Genomic DNA, 19,146 nt, shown 5'->3' with positions numbered 1-19,146 from the left:
GGACAGCGGAAGTTAAGCGGCTAAGAAGGCAGTTGGAGAAGGCATAAACATGTGATGTTCGTCATTTTGCTTTTCATCATTGAATCATTTTATCAAAAAAAACTGTAAAAACTCTAAAAACAATTTGTTGGGTTTCTCTCACTTTGAGAGCTGGCGTATCGATCGATTTGGTGTTTTATGAATACTAAGTTGATTATTTGGTGATTTGGTTGTGTTGGATTCGATTGTGTGTTTTATTGTATCAAAGGTATCAGAGCGAAGTCGATCCTTGGAGTTAAGATGATGGGAACGAGATCGCAAGTCAGTAAGGCAACGAAGGAGGAGGTTGTTGGTTCCAGATCGGAAGGTTGACTCAGAGGAAACCGTGGAAGAGAGGATGTCACGTCTGGAAGCTCGGGTCGATGAGCAACATCAAGAGACTCTGCAACGCTTTTCAGATCTGTATGAGCTATTGAGGCGGATGACTACTCAACCGGCGTTGGATGCTTCTGCTAAGGGGAAATTGGTGCAGATCTCGCCGGATGTTTCACCAAAAACGAAACCGGAGGGATTGGCGTTTTCTCCAACCGCAGGGAAGGATCTGGACTACGAGAAGCAAGGAGGGATGATCGACCTGATGTGGTAAGACCTGAATCTCAGTACTATTATGGAGGTATTACTAGATTGGGAAAAATAGATTTTCCTCGCTTCGATGGTACTAGACTCAAGGAGTGGTTGTTTAAGGCTGAGAAATTTTTTAGTGTGGATTTCACTCCTAATAACATGAAGGTGAGGACTGCATCGATTCATTTTGATGGCCATGCTGTGTCTTGGCATCATGATTTCGTTCAGTCAGGGGTTGGTTTGGAAGTCTTATATGACTGGAATGGTTATGTGCGATTGCTGAAGGAAAGGTTTGAGGAAGTAGGAGATGATCCTATGGCGGAACTTAAGCAGTTGCAAGAAACTGAGGGAATCGTAGATTATCATCAGAAATTTACTCTGATCAAAATCAGATTGAATCTTTCGGAGGAGTATCTGGTGAGTATTTATTTGGCAGGGTTGAGGTTGGATACACAAATGCACGTGCGAATGTTCCAGCCGGTGACGGTGAGGCATTGTTTCTTGTTGGGAAGATTGTATGAGAAGGCACACCCCAGGAAAACCTCCAATACAACTTGGTCTTCTAAGCAAGGTGGTGCAGCGAAAGGTGGAAGTGAAGTAGAAGCTCGAACTGATCAGCATGTAGTGAAGACTGCTTTTAAGGCACCAAGTAATCTAACTAAAAAGTTATCTCAACAAGAAATGAGTGAGAGAAGAGCTAAAGGTCTTTGCTACTTCTGTGATGAGAAGTATACCCCGGAACATTATTTGGTTCATAAGAAGACTCAATTGTTTCGGATGGATGTGGAAGAAGAGTTCGAAGATGCAGTGGAAGAGTTAGTAGAGGAGGATGAGGCCAATATGCCAAGGATTTCAGTCAATGCTATATCAGGTATTTCGGACTATGAAACTATGAGAGTTCGGGGTACTTATGACAAGAAAATCCTTTTTATGTTGGTAGATTCAGGCTCCACTCATAATTTTGTGGATTCAAAAATGGCAGCTAAGTTAGGTTGTAAGATTGAGTCTGCAGGTCTTTCTCGTGTTGCTGTAGCAGATGGAAGGAAGTTAAGGATAGAGGGAAGGGTGAAGGACTTTAAATGGAAATTACACACTACTCAATTTCATTCAGACGTCCTGCTCATACCTCTACAAGGAGTAGATATGGTGTTGGGATTTCAGTGGTTGTCAACCTTAGGAGTCATCAGCTGGGATTTCTTAAATTTGGAGATGAGGTTCAAGTATAACAAACATCGAGTGATGCTTAATGGTATTAAACAAGGATCGGTTCGAGACATAAAAGCACAGAAGTTACAGAAGTTGCAAGGAGAGCAAGCTCAATTTGCTATGTTGTGCGTGCAAGAGACAAAAGAAGGAGAGGAGTTTAATTCTGGTACATTTAACACGATGGTATGTGATAGTAAGGAAGAGGCAATTATGGGGGACATTGTCGAGAGATTTCCTGATGTATTTGCAGAAGCGTCTGAACTGCCCCCGTTCAGAGAGAACCATGATCATTGCATTAAACTGTTGGAAGGCTCTAATCCGGTAAATCAAAGGCCATATCGTTATGCACTTCATCAAAAGAATGAAATTGACAAGATCGTTGAAGAGATGTTGACTGGTGGAACTATACAAATCAGCTCTAGCCCATACGCATCACTTGTTGTGTTAGTCAAGAAAAAGGATGGGACTTGGCGTTTGTGTGTGGATTATCGAGAGTTGAATGGTATGATTGTGAAGGATAGATTCCCAATTCCTCTCATTGAAGATCTTATGGATGAGTTGGGTGGTTCTAAGGTGTACTCTAAGATTGATCTAAGGGCTGGTTATCATCAAGTCAGGATGACACCTTCTGATATACATAAAACTGCTTTTAAAACTCACAGTGGACATTATGAGTATTTGGTAATGCCCTTTGGCCTCACAAATGCCCCTGCTACTTTCCAAAGCTTGATGAATGCGGTCTTCAAGGAATTCCTGAGGAAGTTTGTTCTTGTATTCTTTGATGATATTCTGATTTACAGTTCGTCTTTGGAAGAGCATAAGCAACATTTGCAGAGAGTTTTTTAAGTTATGAGGGCTAACAAGTTATTTGCAAAGATGAGTAAGTGTGCATTTGCAGTATCACGAGTAGAGTATTTGGGTCACTTTATCACTCAGGAAGGCATAGCCACGGATCCAGCAAAGATACAAGCAGTGCAGGAATGGCCTAAGCCTGACACTCTTAAGAAGTTGCGTGGTTTTTTGGGCTTAGCGGGTTATTATCGGAGGTTCATTAAGGGTTTTGGTATGATTGCGGCTCCATTACACACGATGACTAAGACTGAAGCTTTTAAATGGTCGGATAGGGCTCAACAGGCTTTTCAAGACTTGAAAGATGCTATGTGCGAAGCTCCAGTGCTGGCTCTGCCACTGTTCGATAGACCCTTTATAGTGGAGACTGATGTTTGTGGCCAAAGTATAGGAGCAGTGCTCATGCAGGATGGCCACCCTCTCGCTTTTATTAGCAGGCAGTTGAAGGGGAAGCAGCTTCATTTGTCAATCTATGAGAAGGAACTACTTGCTGTTATCTTTGCAGTTCGAAAGTGGAGGCATTATTTGTTGTCTAAACATTTCATTATTAAGACAGATCAAAGGAGTCTCAAGTACTTGTTGGAGCAGCGACTTAATACTCCTATACAACAACAAAGGCTTCCAAAATTGCTGGAATTTGATTATGAAATCCAATATAAGCAAGGTAAAGAGAATGTGGTGGCAGACGCTTTATCGAGGGTAGACGGTTCGGAAGTGTTGCATATGGCGTTGTCTATGGTTGAGTGTGATTTATTGAAGGATATTCAGGATGGTTACGCTACGGATGGAGGCGTACAGGACATAATCTCTTTATTGAAGCAGGACCCTAAAGCAAAAAAACACTACACTTGAGCCAAAACATTCTTCGGCGCAAGAATAAGATTGTTGTGTCGGCTGTGGTTCCTTTGCGTGATACCATACTGGAGTGGTTACATTGCTCGGGTGTGGGGGGTCATTCGGGTCGTGAAGTGACGTACCAACGAGTCAAAGGGTTGTTTTATTGGAAGGGTATGGTGAAGGATATACAGACTTATATCAGAGGATGTAGTGTTTGCCAACAGTGTAAAAGTGATAATGCAGCATCGCCAGGCTGAGTATTGGTACAATCATCCTCACATGTGGTGTAAGTGGTTGGCAATGGCTGAGTATTGGTACAACACCAACTTTCATACATCTACCAATATGACTCCATTTGAAGCGATGTATGGACAGTCACCACCGATCCATCTTCCCTATTTACCTGGAGAGTCTAAAGTAGCAGTGGTGGCTCGCTCGTTGCAAGACCGGGAAAATATGTTGCAGTTTCTCAAATTTCATTTGCTTCGTGCACAGCACATGATGAAGCAGTTGGCGGATCAACATCGCTCGGAACGTGAATTTGAGATTGGTGATTACGTCTTTGTGAAGTTACAACCTTATCGCCAGAAATCAGTGGTCACGAGGATGAATCAGAAGTTGTCTCCTAAGTATTTTGGCTCTTATAAGATCATTGATAAGTGTGGAGAAGTTGCTTATAAGTTGAAGCTTCCGGAGTCATCTCAAATTCATCCAGTGTTTCATGTTTCACAATTAAGGGTCATGGTTGGCAATGTCACTACAACTACTCAACTCCCTTCGGTGATGCCAGAGGTCTTTGTTAAAGAACCGGAGTTAGTGGTGGAACGGAAGATGGTCAATCGCCAGGGCCGCGCAGCTACAAAGGTCTTGGTCAAGTGGGTTGGTGAGCCATTAGAGGAAGCGACTTGGGAGTTCCTCTTTGATCTTCAGAAGAAATTCCTTGGTTTTGATGTTTGAAACCTTAAGGTCAAGGTTCTGCAAATGGAGGGAGTTGTGATGCAGAACCACATGTGTGAGTTAACACGTGAGAATAACAAGTTGATTTACGAATAATCTCAGCCTTACACGTGGACGGCGGAAGTTAAGCGGCTAAAAAAGCCGTTGGAGAATTCATAAACATGTGATGTTCATCATTTTGCTTTTCATCATTGAATCATTTTATCAAAAAAATCTGTAAAAACTCTAAAAACAATTTGTTGGGTTTCTCTCACTTTGAGAGCTGGTGTATCGATCGATTTGGTGTTTTATGAATACTAAGTTGATTATTTGGTGATTTGGTTGTGTTGGATTCGATTATGGGTTTTATTGTATCAAAATCTTTATCCGCGAGAGAGCTCACCTTGTTGGGATACAATTCAATTCCCAAATCTGAAGTTTGAAAAGATTATCGCTAATATATAAAGGGTTAGAGTCAATCCACTAATTGCCAATTGATTTTTAGTTGGAAATCCAAGATAAACCTAAATTTAACATGATATCAGAGCCCAAACTTTAAGTTCTGGTGGACTTAGAAAAGTGGATACAGACATGCCTATTCTTAACCAAGAAGTGGTTTATTATCGGTCTAAGTGGGATCGGTTCGATATGGAGTTATCATCTCGAGAAGGCGTGTTAATAGTCCACATGTGATTTTTGGTTTGAAGGAGAGATTGTTGGGATACAATCTGACAAAGTTCAAAAAAAATTATCACTAGTATATAAAGGTTCACACCGACCAAAAAATAAACGTCAACTCTAGCACAACAAGCAGTGAAGAATTAATTCAGGTGTCGCTGCGACAGTTATTGTTGCCGGTGTTAGTTAGTGTCGTCAGGAAATTCAACGATGATTATAATAGTCGCGCAACTACTTTAATTTCACGAGAAAAATGGTGTTAGTCTCCACATACTTGAATATCAAGTAAACTAGAATTTCAGTCGCCCGTCGCTAAAGTAGCGATAAGAAAAAGAACGGGCCTGACTTGTATATTCATGCAAGATTATTGAATGTAGATGCGAATATGTCGTCAAGTCTTATTAATAAATTAACATCATGATGCCATATCGAATATGTCGTCAAGTAAATGGAACGTGTTACAAAAGAACCTCCGACGACGATATAATAAAAATATTTTCATCCTATCACCTAAACGAGTTAATGATAGAGGCTATGATTTCCTGATCAAATAGATGTCAATACAAAATTATCATATTATAGTATTTCAAATTATTTGCAAAGTCACTCTATATATATCAGTCAACCCAAAGAATACTATAGAGACTAGAGAGTATATTATATGTGTCTGGAATCTGAATCTAAGCCCAAAGCAAAGAAAAGGGAATAGTATGCATTTATATCTTTATATCAACCTACAGTATTTAGACCTTCTTCATCGGTAGCCTGTTAGAGGAGTTGATATTATTTTGGAGGAAAAAATAATTCAGAACAAAAGAAAAAAGCTAAGGGAGGTTGTTATATAGTATACTCATCTTTGTTCTAAGAGGCGCTACGTGTGGTTTTTGTGTTGGCCAGAAAACAAATACAAAAGAGAAAAAAAAAATTTGGGAAACTCGATTTTTATTTACTTTCGTCTCTCTGGCGATCACAGTCCCGAAACGAGAAAAGATGGAATTTGAAAGTGTTTGGAATCGAAAGAGAAGGTTCACTTCCTTTGTTTCGAAATTATAAGGGTTACTTCGATTCGCACTCTTCTTCTTCGTCTCCGTCTCCAGGTATGAAAAAACTGGGTTCCGATGTGTTTTGATTTGATCTGTACTTTGGGATTTGAATTGGTTTCGTGCTTCCTTTCCTCTTTAGATTTCTTCAATAGGTTTCTTCGGCGTAATCTGATTAGGGATTTACTATTATTTCCTCTGGAATTGTTTTTCTTGTATCGCTTCTGAATATGTTAATCTTTCGGGATTCATTGTTTTTATGATTTGTGTTAATATGTATATGCGTCTGATATAATTATGGTGGAAAATTTTGCAGCTTGACAATGCCTCGCTATGATGACCGCTATGGAAACACTCGTCTCTATGTTGGCCGTTTTTATTATTCATATTTTTGGTAGAAGTTGTCTTTTTAATGTTCAATTAGGAGGAAGCATAAAATATTTGGGTGTGTGTGTGTTATGTCGCTTGGTAGTGTCACAATTCTTGTCAAAGTTTAAAGCTTTGGTATCGATTTAGGAAAATATCTCAACCAGTGTATCAAAATTGCTAGTTGTTTGATCCTTTGATTATGAATGCGGGGAATTTGGTTTGACAGAGAGTAACAGTATTTTTACTTGTCATTAGTATTATGTTCATCTATTGGAGGGTTTGAAGAGAAGAAAAAACATTGTTGAAGTGAATGGTTTGCGTATAATTTCTCCTGTGTCTTATTGTGTTTCTTTTAGATTCTCTTGATGTATTCATATTCAGATGATCATTCGATGACTTTGCTATTACTTCGTTTTGTTTCATGATTTCTGAATGTGATTTGTGTTTGCGTCTTCCTGGTCGTTTCATATATGTTTGTAATACTTTGCAGGAGAAACTTTCGGTGATGGACTTTGTGGATAAAAATCTTATAGAGAAGAAACCTGTTAATCTTCTCCCATTGGAAGAGACTTCTTTTAAGATTGTTGAAAAAGTCAAAGATCTCAAGGAATTAGCTGCCACATTGCAAAGTGTTGAAGAGTTTGCTGTAATTTTTCCTTTCTTTGATTTCCTTTTTAGTCTAATATGCAATGCGTTTTTGGAATGTGACAATATGCTTGGTGGAGGCTGTAATGAGTAGGCCTGGGCAAAATACCCGGATCCGAAGATCCGATCCGAACTCGATCCGAAAAACCCAATCCGAACCGTATCCGAAATTGTAAAATACCCAAACGGGTTCTAAATCTCTAAATCCGAAAATCCGAACCCGATCCGAACTGAAATCCGAACGGGTATCCGAATATACCCATATTATTAATATACAATAGTAATATATTAGTAATATTTATAATTTTAATAATATAAGTATCCAAAATATTCATATTTTTATATATTTTCGATAATTTGAAGAATTTAAACTGTTTATTAGTAAACTTGGGTAAAAAATACTCTAAATTTTTAGATATATTGCGTATTATTGAATAATTTAGACTAAATTAGATACTAAAATTTAGAATTTTGTGAACTTTGGGTAATCCAAATCCGAACCCGAAATACCCGAACCGAATCCGATCTGAACCCGAAGTCTAGAAATATTCGAACGGGTCCTATACCTCTAAATCCGAAAACCCGAAAACCCGAAATACTCGAACTGAACCCGAACGGGTACCCGAATGCCCAGGCCTAGTAATGAGAATGAGAATTTTCTGATTATACTAAGCTCTCCTTAATGTCTCTGCCCCATAGATATTGAGTAGACAAATAGAACGAGTTAGTGATGGTGGTTCCATATCAGTTGGTATATCTTTCTCACTAAGTTTATTGTCTTTTATTCCTTTTTTGTAGGTTGATCTGGAGCATAATCAGTATAGATCTTTTCAAGGATTAACATGTTTGATGCAAATCTCCACCAGAACCGAGGATTATGTCTGCAATCTTTTTGACACATGACAGGTTTGATTTCTGGTTATTCTGTTTTCGCAAAGCCGTGTGTCTTGTAAAGAAGAATGAAACTTAATTTCTTTCTTTGTTTTTGTGTATGCTAGACATGGTAGAAATGGTGAAAAAGTTAACTTTTCTGTCCATGTATTTCTTTACTGATGTTCATGACATTCTTGTGGCTATGAAACGATAGTTTTAGTTTGATGGTTCTCATGGTTTAAAGTATCCGTAAAATCGTAAGAAGTACTTTTTGTTTTATGTCAGGCCTCAAGGGTGCTAAAGCTGGAGAGAAAGAGTCTCGAATTTCTTCTGAAGCATTATTGTGGAGTTGCTGCAAACAAAGAGTGCATAACAATCCAATCTCATTAACTTTTAATCTTGCATTGTCATCCTCTCACTCTTTGTTCAATTTCTATTTTGCTACTTGGTTGCAGATACCAAAATGCAGACTGGAGAATACGACCCCTTCCGGATGTAATGACAAGGTTTGTATATTCTCTGTCTAGTCTCTTTCATTATTGTTTTGCATTGGTTGTGTTGAGCTCACACATTTTGCATATAATGGCAGATATGCTACATCTTCAGGTAGTCTTCTTCCTCTTAATTGATTTTGTTTTTTTTCTTTCTGTATAAGTGACATTACATATCTTTGTTTCTTTGATGCAGACCATCGAGATTAATGTGTGTGAGGGTTGGAAGAGAAGAAAGAAACATTGTGAAAGTGAATGGTTTGCGTATGAAGCTAGAACCATAAAAGGAGATTGTGTCTGCTGCTTTGTTTGACATTATAGCTCAGGTTACAATTTCAAACACTTGTCTTACCAGTTTAGTTCTGTAATTGTAGATTTACTCAGATTTTTGTATTTTTTTTCTTCATGATGCAAGCTTTTTGTAATTACAGTTTACACATTTATACTATTTCTATTCTATTTAAAAAATTTAAATTTCAAAAAACAACATTTTCAAAAATAAGAGACCCAAAATTAAAACCTACCTTTGGAGGAAAACATATTAACTAAGAGATCATGGGTTCTTATATTCAAAACATTACACAATTAATTTATAAAATAATCAAACAGTGTTTAACAACCTATTTATAAGAGACAGAGCCGTGCATACGTTATGAGATAAGAAACTCTCGCTTACGGCATCATATTTTGTGGAAACTTTAGGAGGCTATATATGTTGATAATGGTTATCACATATATGTATTATATTATTATATTGAATTAGCTAGTTAAATTAGAGAGAGACTAATACAAAATAAATAGTATAACGTGTAATATAGAAAATTTCTAAGTATGTACAAGAAAATCTGAAACCATTATATACTAATCCCTCTTTTTTTCTTCATCTTCATCCAACTTTCTTAATTTTTTTTATATATTAAATAAAACATTTTGTATATCACTATAACTATATTAAATGATATATCAACCTAATATTTATATTTCATTTGTTTTCATACTTTTTTCTTATTCGTTGATAATTGCTTTTGTTTATGGAACTGTAAACTTCTACCTAAAATTTTATATATTTATTATAATATTTAAACACTAATATATATATATATATAATAGTAATATTTGTTATATATATTATTGATATATTAAACTATTTGTTTTTGCCTACGGCATCAAAATACCTTGGCACGGCTGTGATAAGAGACCACCGATAATCTTGTCCTTAATGCCAATAACAAAAAAAAAAGTAAGAAGAAGTTGTATAGGACGTGCCAGGACTAAAAACATAAAAGGAAACCATATTGATCCCATGAACAATGTTCTTTCGATTTTATCTTTTTAGTGGTCGCATGTTCTTTGTTTTTGTTTGGGTTTAAAGTGTTGGCATGTTCGTTCATGCGTGTCCTCATCAACAAGCTCTTTGACCTTACGTTTCTTTAATCTTTTACTACTTTATATTATTCCTCGTAGTTTTCTATATCTTTCTTTATTTGATTCCTCCTCACCCTCCTTTTTAATGTGCATGTTTCTACCTAGTGGCATTCCTTTTGATTTGATTATGTCCTTAATATATAATCAATCAAACTAATCATTTCAGCTGGTAATCTCTCGTTGTTTTAAACATGCATCCAGTAAACTTTCTAGTGATTTGTTACTATATTCTGATGAGCTGAGTATACAGTATATTAGTATCAATCAGCGACTGTTCATCATACGCGTTGTTGCATGAAAATGCTAATACACAGTTTGTTATTCGTTGCTAGTGGCAACATAAATTACCATCAATAATATAAGATCCTTGTCACTCTGATTACTGATTACGATAGCAACTAGTTAACAGCAATAAGAACAACAATAAATAATTCTTGTCTACACCGTACCTATTGCCAAAAATTCGAGTTAAATATGAATTTAGACCCATATCAATAAATACACGCTTCTATATGATTATAAAGATTGACACATTTATTATTTAATTACTCCAAATATTTCAATAAGGGCATATTATATACATGTACGTGGATATGAAGTTGTGTAGTATCTCTATCACAATCAAAGAAGCTGGCTTTGAGAGGACACATTCGTCAATCCCAAGAGGTTGCATTTTTCTCGTGGGGCCTTTGTCAATCCAATTATTTTGTGATATTGGACAACAATAATATTTACTTTTGTTTAAAGAAAATACCATAATGTTCATGTAAAAAAAAATTAAAAACCTTTTCAAACTCGGACGTAATATTCAAAAAGAATCATCAATGTTAATCTCGTTGTATATATCATATACTATACGAATATCGAACGTAAACTAGAGAAAATTCAAAAGGTGTAACAATTGGAAAATTGATAATAATCCCTAGAAAGTAACCAAAAAGAAATGCTTTAATTTAGCTCTTTGTCTTTTCTTTGTTCCCGATGGCAATACAAAGTAATTCAAGAGCAACAAAATAAAGGAAGTAATAAGATTCCAGTTTTGCCCTTTTATATAGTGTGATGGTGGGCTCCTGAGAATCCCAGATCGTAAGATTTCTGCAACGACGACGACGAGTCGTGATCATGATGAGATTCGGTATCGTACGCCGACACAGGAAACGCCACGCCACCAGCGTACCCCAGCATATCACCGGGTCTCACGCTAACGTGCACCCCGTGACCCGTGAGTCCAAGAAAGTCTCTGGTCAAACGGTCAGCTTTCTGCCACGTGGACGCTAGCTGGTCGTACTCAGACGACGTCATCATGACCTGGTCAACACCAACACCAAGAAGCTCGTTGACGTTCGTCAGATGTCGGTGATGATGACCGACCAACCGAGTCTGCCCTACTCCGCCGATAGCTGAGGAGCTGAGAGCCGTTGCTTTTTGGAGGAGAGCCGTCGCGGAGAGAGCTGCCGTTGAGGAAAGAGCGGCGGTGGAGTGTGATGGTTCAACGCAAAGAGGTGACGTGAAGAGCAAGGGAGAAGATTTATTGACCATAAAGTGATGATGGTCTTGGAGGTTTGGGCTAGGGTTTGTGAGATTGGAGGAAGACGTTGAGATGATTCTTGCACTTTCTTCTGCTAATGCATCACAAAACGCTCTATGCGTTATAAAACTGTCTTTCCTGCTTATCATATCACATACAACAACAACAAATGATTAGATATGTTTATCAAAAAAAGATTAAAAACCAAAAAAAATTATCAAAAAAAAAAAAGAATTCACGTATGTAAATGTACGTACGATCTTTGATAATGCAAGAAGCAAAGTAATTTTAAACTGGACCACGGCACACAGGGAGAAGAAATTTCAAAATTCTAAGAAAAGCCTTTGAAGTGTAATAATTAATTATGGACCAATCTAAATTACACATATCAAATCAAATCATAGATTACAAAATATTTTTTTCAAAACACAAATAATCATTGAAAAAATCAAGATTCTTTTTCAGCATTGTGATGATGAATGAGAAGATTCACCTGCAGGCTTCTTTAATTTATCTCTTTCAGATTTCAATAATGCAACACAAATTTTACATACAAATATATACAATAATAAGAAACAAAAAAAAAGTCATTTTTTTAGTTGGAATAGCTAGGATTCATTTACTTATACTATCTCAGAAATACATAAACATTAGCTCTAAAATACATATACTCGCATTAATTGGCCAACATGTATACACTTCATCTCTTACTTAATCCATGAATTTTGCCACTGCATTTAATTGCACTCAAACTATATAGTCCATGGACAGACACTAGCAGATTTGTCAAAGAACATAACCAAAAGAAGACAACTGAAATCAGTCACACGAAAGCATTAAATTCATCTAAATTTATACAAACCGCGAAAATTTATCGATTCACATGTGTCACATGGACTCCTATCTCTATATAGATAGACAATAATCTAGATTTGTCACAGAAACATCAGTAAAATATATCAAGAAAACAGTAACAAGGAACAAAAAAAGATCTTCACATAAGAGAACAAAAAAAGATCTTCACATAAGAGAACAAAAATAAATAAATCAAAATATTTACCAAGGATAAAAAAGAAAATGAAAAAAGCTTACCTCGAGAAAAGAGTGCCGCAGTCACATCTATACTCTCTTGTACCACAGATCTTAGTGTGAGCTTTCCAATCAGATTGAACGGCATAGAACTTTGAACACTTTTCACATTTCCATTTCTTTTCTCCATGTTTCCTGCAAAAGTGCTTCTTGATCCCTGTGAGATCACCAAGAGCCCTAGATGGATGATGATGAGCACATTTTGTCTCTGGGCACACATAGACTTTCTTCTTTTGTTGTTCTTTGCTGCTCTTCTGCTTCAGCTTCCATGGAAGATTGTGGCCTCTCCTGTGAAGCTGTAGATTCTGATCTCTTTGAAACCCTTTGTTGCATATCTCACAAACGAATCTGTTTGTTGCAAGAAGTGTCTTTGGTGACAGTGCGATTACCTCTGCATCTGGATCTGCCAAAAGAAACAAGTCAAACACATTCATGGTCAAAAAAAAAGAAAAGATGATTTTGTTACAAACCCTAGCTAATTATATAAAAAAGGAAGACTTTTTACAAAACCCATTTGAAAAGGAAGTTCCCAGATTCTGCTAGCTAGTACTCAAAAATCCATATGAAAAAGTTAAGGTTCCAAGATTCTACCAGGAATAGTTTCCGGATTCAAATGGTTTTCAAGAATCCAAATGAAATAAAGTAAAAAGATTGTATTTTAATAATTACCAGGATTTCCAGGAAGGCCTCTTCTTTTCTTATTCTTGTGAGTCTCTGTGTGTGTACAAAGACTGGAAGTTACATTGTTGAAGCCACTGAAACCTTGGATAGTACTGAGAGTGTTACCAGAAGAAGCACTTGCTTCAGTAGACAAAGAGGTTAGTTTATAGGACAAGGAATGAGATGAAAACATGTCCATGGTTGGAAGAAGAAAACTCCAACCAAAGAAAAAACAAAAGTTGGAAGAAAACTATAAAAAGATCCAAACTTTGGTTTATTCTGATCTCTCAAAATAAGATGCAAGTACCTAGAGAGTAAGATGTGTCTACACAGAAAGACATCATTCTTTGGCTATATATGCAAGAAAACATAAAAATGCAATATTTTTAGTTTTCTTGAGTATATGCACATGTATATTGTTTGGTCTCAAAAGCAAAGAGGAAGACCATGATGGATTGATTATTCTCCAATGTCACTATCGTATACATATATGTGTGTGCTCACAATAAATGCAAAGACTGTTTGATTCCCATTTTTGTATTAGTTTTTCTATCTATGTGCAGATAAATACTACAGAGGAGAGAGTGTATGTTTGAAAGCGAGACTTTGACTTTATATTTTTAACTATTTTTGTTTATTTTTTCTTATTTTTTATTATGTTGTTTTGGAGACGTTTCAAGTTCAAGTGTTCTGCATTACTGAGAAGAGTGATGATTACAGGACCAGACTATAAGCAATTACTTAAAATTGTCTACTGAAAAAAGAGAGGAGTAGACCCCAGAAAGAAAAGAAAAAGCTAGCTATCAAATTGTGCAGTTAATGGAAAATATTGTGAGATGAGACTTAACAGGCCTAATTTCCTTAAATGGAAGTAATAATTACTTTTACTATATTAAAAAAAAAAACTGCCTCTTTTCAATTTATTGGGTTTTGTATAAAGGAAATTGCTGTTGTTTTGTTTTAGTTTGTAAGAGAATCTAAAACACAATTACTTAGGCAAACGTTGTTCTTATAAGAGAAGGATCATATTTAGTAATAGAGCCATTGGATAATATTAGTACTGGAACAATCAAGTTCAGCGTGAGTCGTACTGAGAGACATTGCGATACATCTTGTATTAATTGTAATGGTGAAAAAAAAACTCAAGATTTGAATATGATGACAGTTGAACTATAATATTATGCAATTGTGGTAATACTAATTATTTAATGGAGTTAAGTATCGAAGATGATATTGTTTGACTTATTGCCAAGAACATAAGTATACTTGTTCAATTGTGCTATTGAATTATTATGAATTGAGTGATGCTGTACTTTCTAGTTCTAAGGCTGCTACAGCTTTATCTCCCTTTTTGATCCTCATAGTTTTTCTCATAAGATACCCAAAATTCTTAAAAAGGCACACGAATCTGAATGGAACTTATCATAAGCGATGAAACGAAACAATACAACCTTAAGGAGATATAAGGAAAAATTGAACATGTGAATGTGATTCTGTGCAAAAAGATAACATCTCTTCTCTATATATACATTTGGCTTTATTACTAATTACTAGGACTAGGATGAATAATTTTTTTTTTTTTGAAAACAATATTCAGCATCTTCCATATGCCTCCTAGCCGAACTTAAGGTTAAAATCATTCAAAAAAGAAAAAGGTTAAATCATTCACAAATATTTATATTAAAACAAATTGTAGGGGGGAAAAATACACACACACAAAGGATATACAAATGATTAATATGCCCTAAAAGCATTTTGGCTTTGAATATCAGAATGGAATATATTACTTTGTTGAATTTTAGTTTCGGCTTCCTATGATTTACTCTTGTGGATGACTTTGTGGCTTGTGCTATCTTACTCTTCCTTTTTTTTTTTTTTTTTGACCTTTTTAAGTTTTGATTAATATTGTCACCTTTGAAAAGTGTTCATGCCCAAAAGAAAAGTACTTACCCCACCAACTAGAATTTTTCGCACTCTTTCATCCGTTCTTTAACTTTTTTTATCTCTTTAAATTTTATATAAAAATGTATATATATTCCAATCAAACACAAAAAGAACATTATGTTAAGTCCATTTAGTCCCTAGACGGCTAAACGTGTCTTGAACGTCTATTACGTTGGATATAGGTTTCGCCCCCAACATTCTAGAAGGCTCAAATAGAAAATTCTCCAGAAATTTAGGACTTAAAGTCATGGATTTAGCCCATCTAACTGTAGGGGCAAAATCGTTATTTCGCAGAGCAAACAAAAGGAATCTTAGTTCACTGGCCCACTATAAATACCAGATGTTTTTGTCAGAGCTGAGAATGTTTTTGGGGGCAATTAGAGAGAGAAAAGCAATAAATTTCATATTAACTCCGCTTAGCTCTTTGATTGTCATTTCCTGTAAACCCTTCACTTCAATTATACGTTAATAAAAGGATTAGTTCTGATGTATCCCAAAGAATATTCATATTATTTATATTGTCGATTTCATACATCAACAATTTGGCGCCCACCGTGGGGCTAGACGGAATCCTTTCATTTGACGAATAGAATTTGAAGATAGGTGTTTTCAGAAAACCAGAAGCATGTCTCACACCGATCTCTCCAGCGACGAAGGCGTCGACTCTTCCGCGGCCCGCGTCAAGTCTCCCAGGCGCACCATATGGGGGCACACCCGCGCGAGGACGAACCAGCTCCAAGGCGTCGACAGGACCGAAGAAGTTACGGTCGAGGACGCAACACTCACTGACCACACAGCCGTAGGCGCTACGCGTGTCGCTCCAACCAATGGCGTAGCCGTAGGCGCTACGCCCCCCGTTCGTGTAGCCGCTGGCAACAATCCAACCGACCGCGAAGCCGTAGGCGCTACGCGCGTCGCTCCAACCAATCACACCCAAATTATCCTCGCACCCCGGACGACACAAATAACATCTAATCATGCGTACCACGTCCATACGCAAGCACTTGTTACTCGCAACGAACAATCATCGATATTCTCTACGTCCAAATACGATCTCGATCTCGCACGCATATCCCATAACAGCGACATCGCAACGACCCTTTGGGCTCACCGAAAGTTCAATCAAGCCACGATATCGACCTCATCAGCCCTCAAACACGCCAAGTATCAAATGCAACACCTTTGACAGCATCTCGCGATCACAATATCTCGTGAACCCTTAAGCAGGTCACTTTGCAGCTCGCTAACTTCTCAATCTCGCCGACAATCAGCCTGTCCGCGAATGACGCAAGTCACACCATCTCGCCAATGATTCCATACGGAGAAGTGTTGAGCTCGCCAATGATTTCATACGGAGAAGTATTGTGCTCGTCAACGATTCCATACGGAGAAGTGTTGAGCTCACCAACGATTCCATACGGAGAAGTATTGAGCTCGTCATACGGAGAAGTGTTGAGCTCGCCATACGGAGAAGTGTTGAGCTCGCCAACGATTCTATACGGAGAAGTGTTGAGCTTGCCATACGGAGAAGTGTTGCCTCCGCGTCAACTACCATACCATCACGCTGACATCGTACGCGCACCCACCAGACAGCGCCGCCGGAAAACCACCGCACATTCACCAAAACACATCAAGGAACAATACTTGTCATATTTGGCGCAACGAGAACCTCTCAAAAAAAAATCTCACGGGATAAGCCTGACGCAAAAGCCGCACCCAATGAGTTTTCGGGCAATACTGCCTTGCTAACGATTAGCTTCCACATCGTCGCCCTGGCCAGGTGTACGATTTTAAACGCGCTCCGCATGGGTGCAGTGGTGAAATAATCCACAAACTTTACTTTTGTAAAGATTGAAAGCCGAATCCATACTCGCAAGCGCTCCGCATGGGTGCAGTGGTGAAATAATCCACATCCTTACTTTGGTAAGGATTTATAAGCCGAGGCCAGACTCGCAAAAAGCTAGCAGAGAGCAGAGTGAATAAGCCGAAGACCCCGACTCGCAAACTCTTGCAACTCTTGCAGCACCTACAAGATAAGCCGGTCACGACTGAACACACCTAACTAGTACGACAAGTCTGTCTTGTCTACTCTCAGCGTTACGGGGAATAACATATCCAGGGTAAGCCAGAAGACGTCCTGCACTGCAAAATATGCCCCGCAACGACAAAAGCATAAAAAAAAATCAAAAGGAATTTCATCATAGTTAAGATAACAAAAATCGGCAATAATCAACTTTTGCGCGAAAATCCTCAATAAAAGTACGAATGACCAAGTTCATAAAGCAACGATGTTCGCAATACAAAAAAAAAGGAAAGCAATACGAAGACGCATCATTCTCGAGCAGTCTCGTCGGCACCTCTGGTAACAAACTACGGGAAGGGCTCGAGATCATCTTCACACCATGGCTTCGCATCTAGGCGCAACTGCGGAGATCATCTTCACGACATGACTTCACTTCTAGGCGCTATCACAAAAATCATCTAACCGTTTTTGTATGCGCGCTTAGACACCACGACTTCCCGTATGCTCTTAGCCACGTCGAGCCAAATCATCGCGTCGTTTTGTATGCACTCCACGATAACGCACATGCCACAACCGCTCAAATCGTGGACTCCCACGACAAGTGTGAAACCTCCAACCTCTTACGCGCCACCGTATCAAACAGCTCTACGCCTCATATCAAGCTCCACGCCTCGTATCAATTCGCTTCACGCTTCATATCAAGCCGCTAAGGCTCCTACGAGAACAGACAACGAGACGAGGCGCCAAGGCCGACATGCCTTTGGATTCCACGCGTCAATGCTCCATCGCGCCGAGACCGGCACGCCTTCGGACTATGTGCACCACCTCTCTATCGCGCCAAAGCCTTGAATGTTTCACAAGTCTCCAATTCAACAAGCCATCGCGCAACGACCATAATCACGGCGAGACCTCGGTTCTTTAACCATCTTCACACCGTGTGACCGTGGCGCCACGGGATCCGATCGACGGATACGGCTACGCATAGAACCCTCAAAACTCTCGTTCAAATCCACCACATCTAGGAAAACGTGCGTAACGCACTATTCATCCTGGAACCTTCGGAAAGGTCTTTGAGCTCTTAGAATCTTACGTTCCTTCAACACGGCAAACCTAGAGACGCAGAATTGTATCCGACGAGCTAAAGCAAGCCATCGCTCATCGGACTAGGGGGACCATTGTTGGATATGGGCTTCGCCCCCAACATTCTAGGAGGCCCAAACAAAAGATTCTCAAGAAGTTTAGGGCCTAAAGTCATGGATCTGGCCCATCTGGCCGCAGGGGTAAAATGGTCATTTCGCAGAGCAGACAGAAGGAACCCTAGTTCACTGGCCCACTATAAATACCAGATGTTTTTGTCAGAGCTGAGGACGTTTTTGGAGGCAATTAGAGAGAGAAGAGCAATAATTTTCGTATTAACTCTGCTTAGCTCTTTGATTGTCATTTCCTGTAAACCCTTCACTTCAATTATACGTTAATAAAAGGATCTGTTCCGATTTATCCTAAAAATATTCGTATTATTTATATTGTCGATTTCATACATCAACACATTACATTCATTGGTAAGGCGTGTATATTTTAGTAAGTTTACGCTGTAGGCCAAAAAAAACATATGACCATGAGACACGAGCGTAAACTACTAACCCATGCAACCACGAATATTCTTCTTTTATTTTTCTTTTCTTTTCCAAAAAGGTTTTTTTGAATTGTGAAATATTCTGAAATATATACGCTATACGAAGGAAATAAATATACATGAAATAATTCAAGTAACAAATAAAGTGGGAAAATGTGTATTTTTTTAGTTAAAAACAAAGAAAAGGAAGAAATTAGCTCATTTGAGGACAAAACTAGTCATCAGCTTGGGTTATCCTTTTTTACATATATGGATCGTCGCTTCTACGGTTTTGAATGATTTGGTAAAGTTCAGTTCCCATTTTAGGCCCAGAGGAA

At 38.0% G+C, this 19,146-nt stretch overlaps 2 protein-coding genes across 2 annotated transcripts; one reads left to right on the top strand and one right to left on the bottom strand.

Moving 5' to 3' along the window:
• The first annotated feature begins 762 nt into the window (after positions 1-762).
• On the top strand, positions 763-2,655 carry LOC109125977 (uncharacterized). Its single transcript, XM_019228817.2, has one exon. The coding sequence runs from the start codon at positions 763-765 to the stop codon at positions 2,653-2,655; it is 1,893 nt and encodes a 630-aa protein (XP_019084362.2).
• Positions 2,656-10,882: 8,227 nt separating this feature from the next.
• LOC104707824 (protein indeterminate-domain 12-like) lies at positions 10,883-13,733 on the bottom strand. Its single transcript, XM_010424256.3, has 3 exons — positions 13,239-13,733; positions 12,573-12,972; positions 10,883-11,618 (listed from the first exon to the last, which is right to left on the bottom strand). The coding sequence occupies exons 1-3, from the start codon at positions 13,426-13,428 to the stop codon at positions 11,000-11,002; spliced, it is 1,209 nt and encodes a 402-aa protein (XP_010422558.1). The 5' UTR covers positions 13,429-13,733; the 3' UTR covers positions 10,883-10,999.
• Positions 13,734-19,146: the final 5,413 nt, after the last annotated feature.

This window comes from Camelina sativa, chromosome 8 (genome assembly GCF_030686135.1).
Source record: "Camelina sativa cultivar CO46 ecotype springtype chromosome 8, ASM3068613v1".
Lineage (NCBI taxonomy): Eukaryota > Viridiplantae > Streptophyta > Magnoliopsida > Brassicales > Brassicaceae > Camelina > Camelina sativa.
Note: the sequence above shows the minus strand (reverse complement) of the source record. Positions and strands in the feature narration are given on the sequence as shown.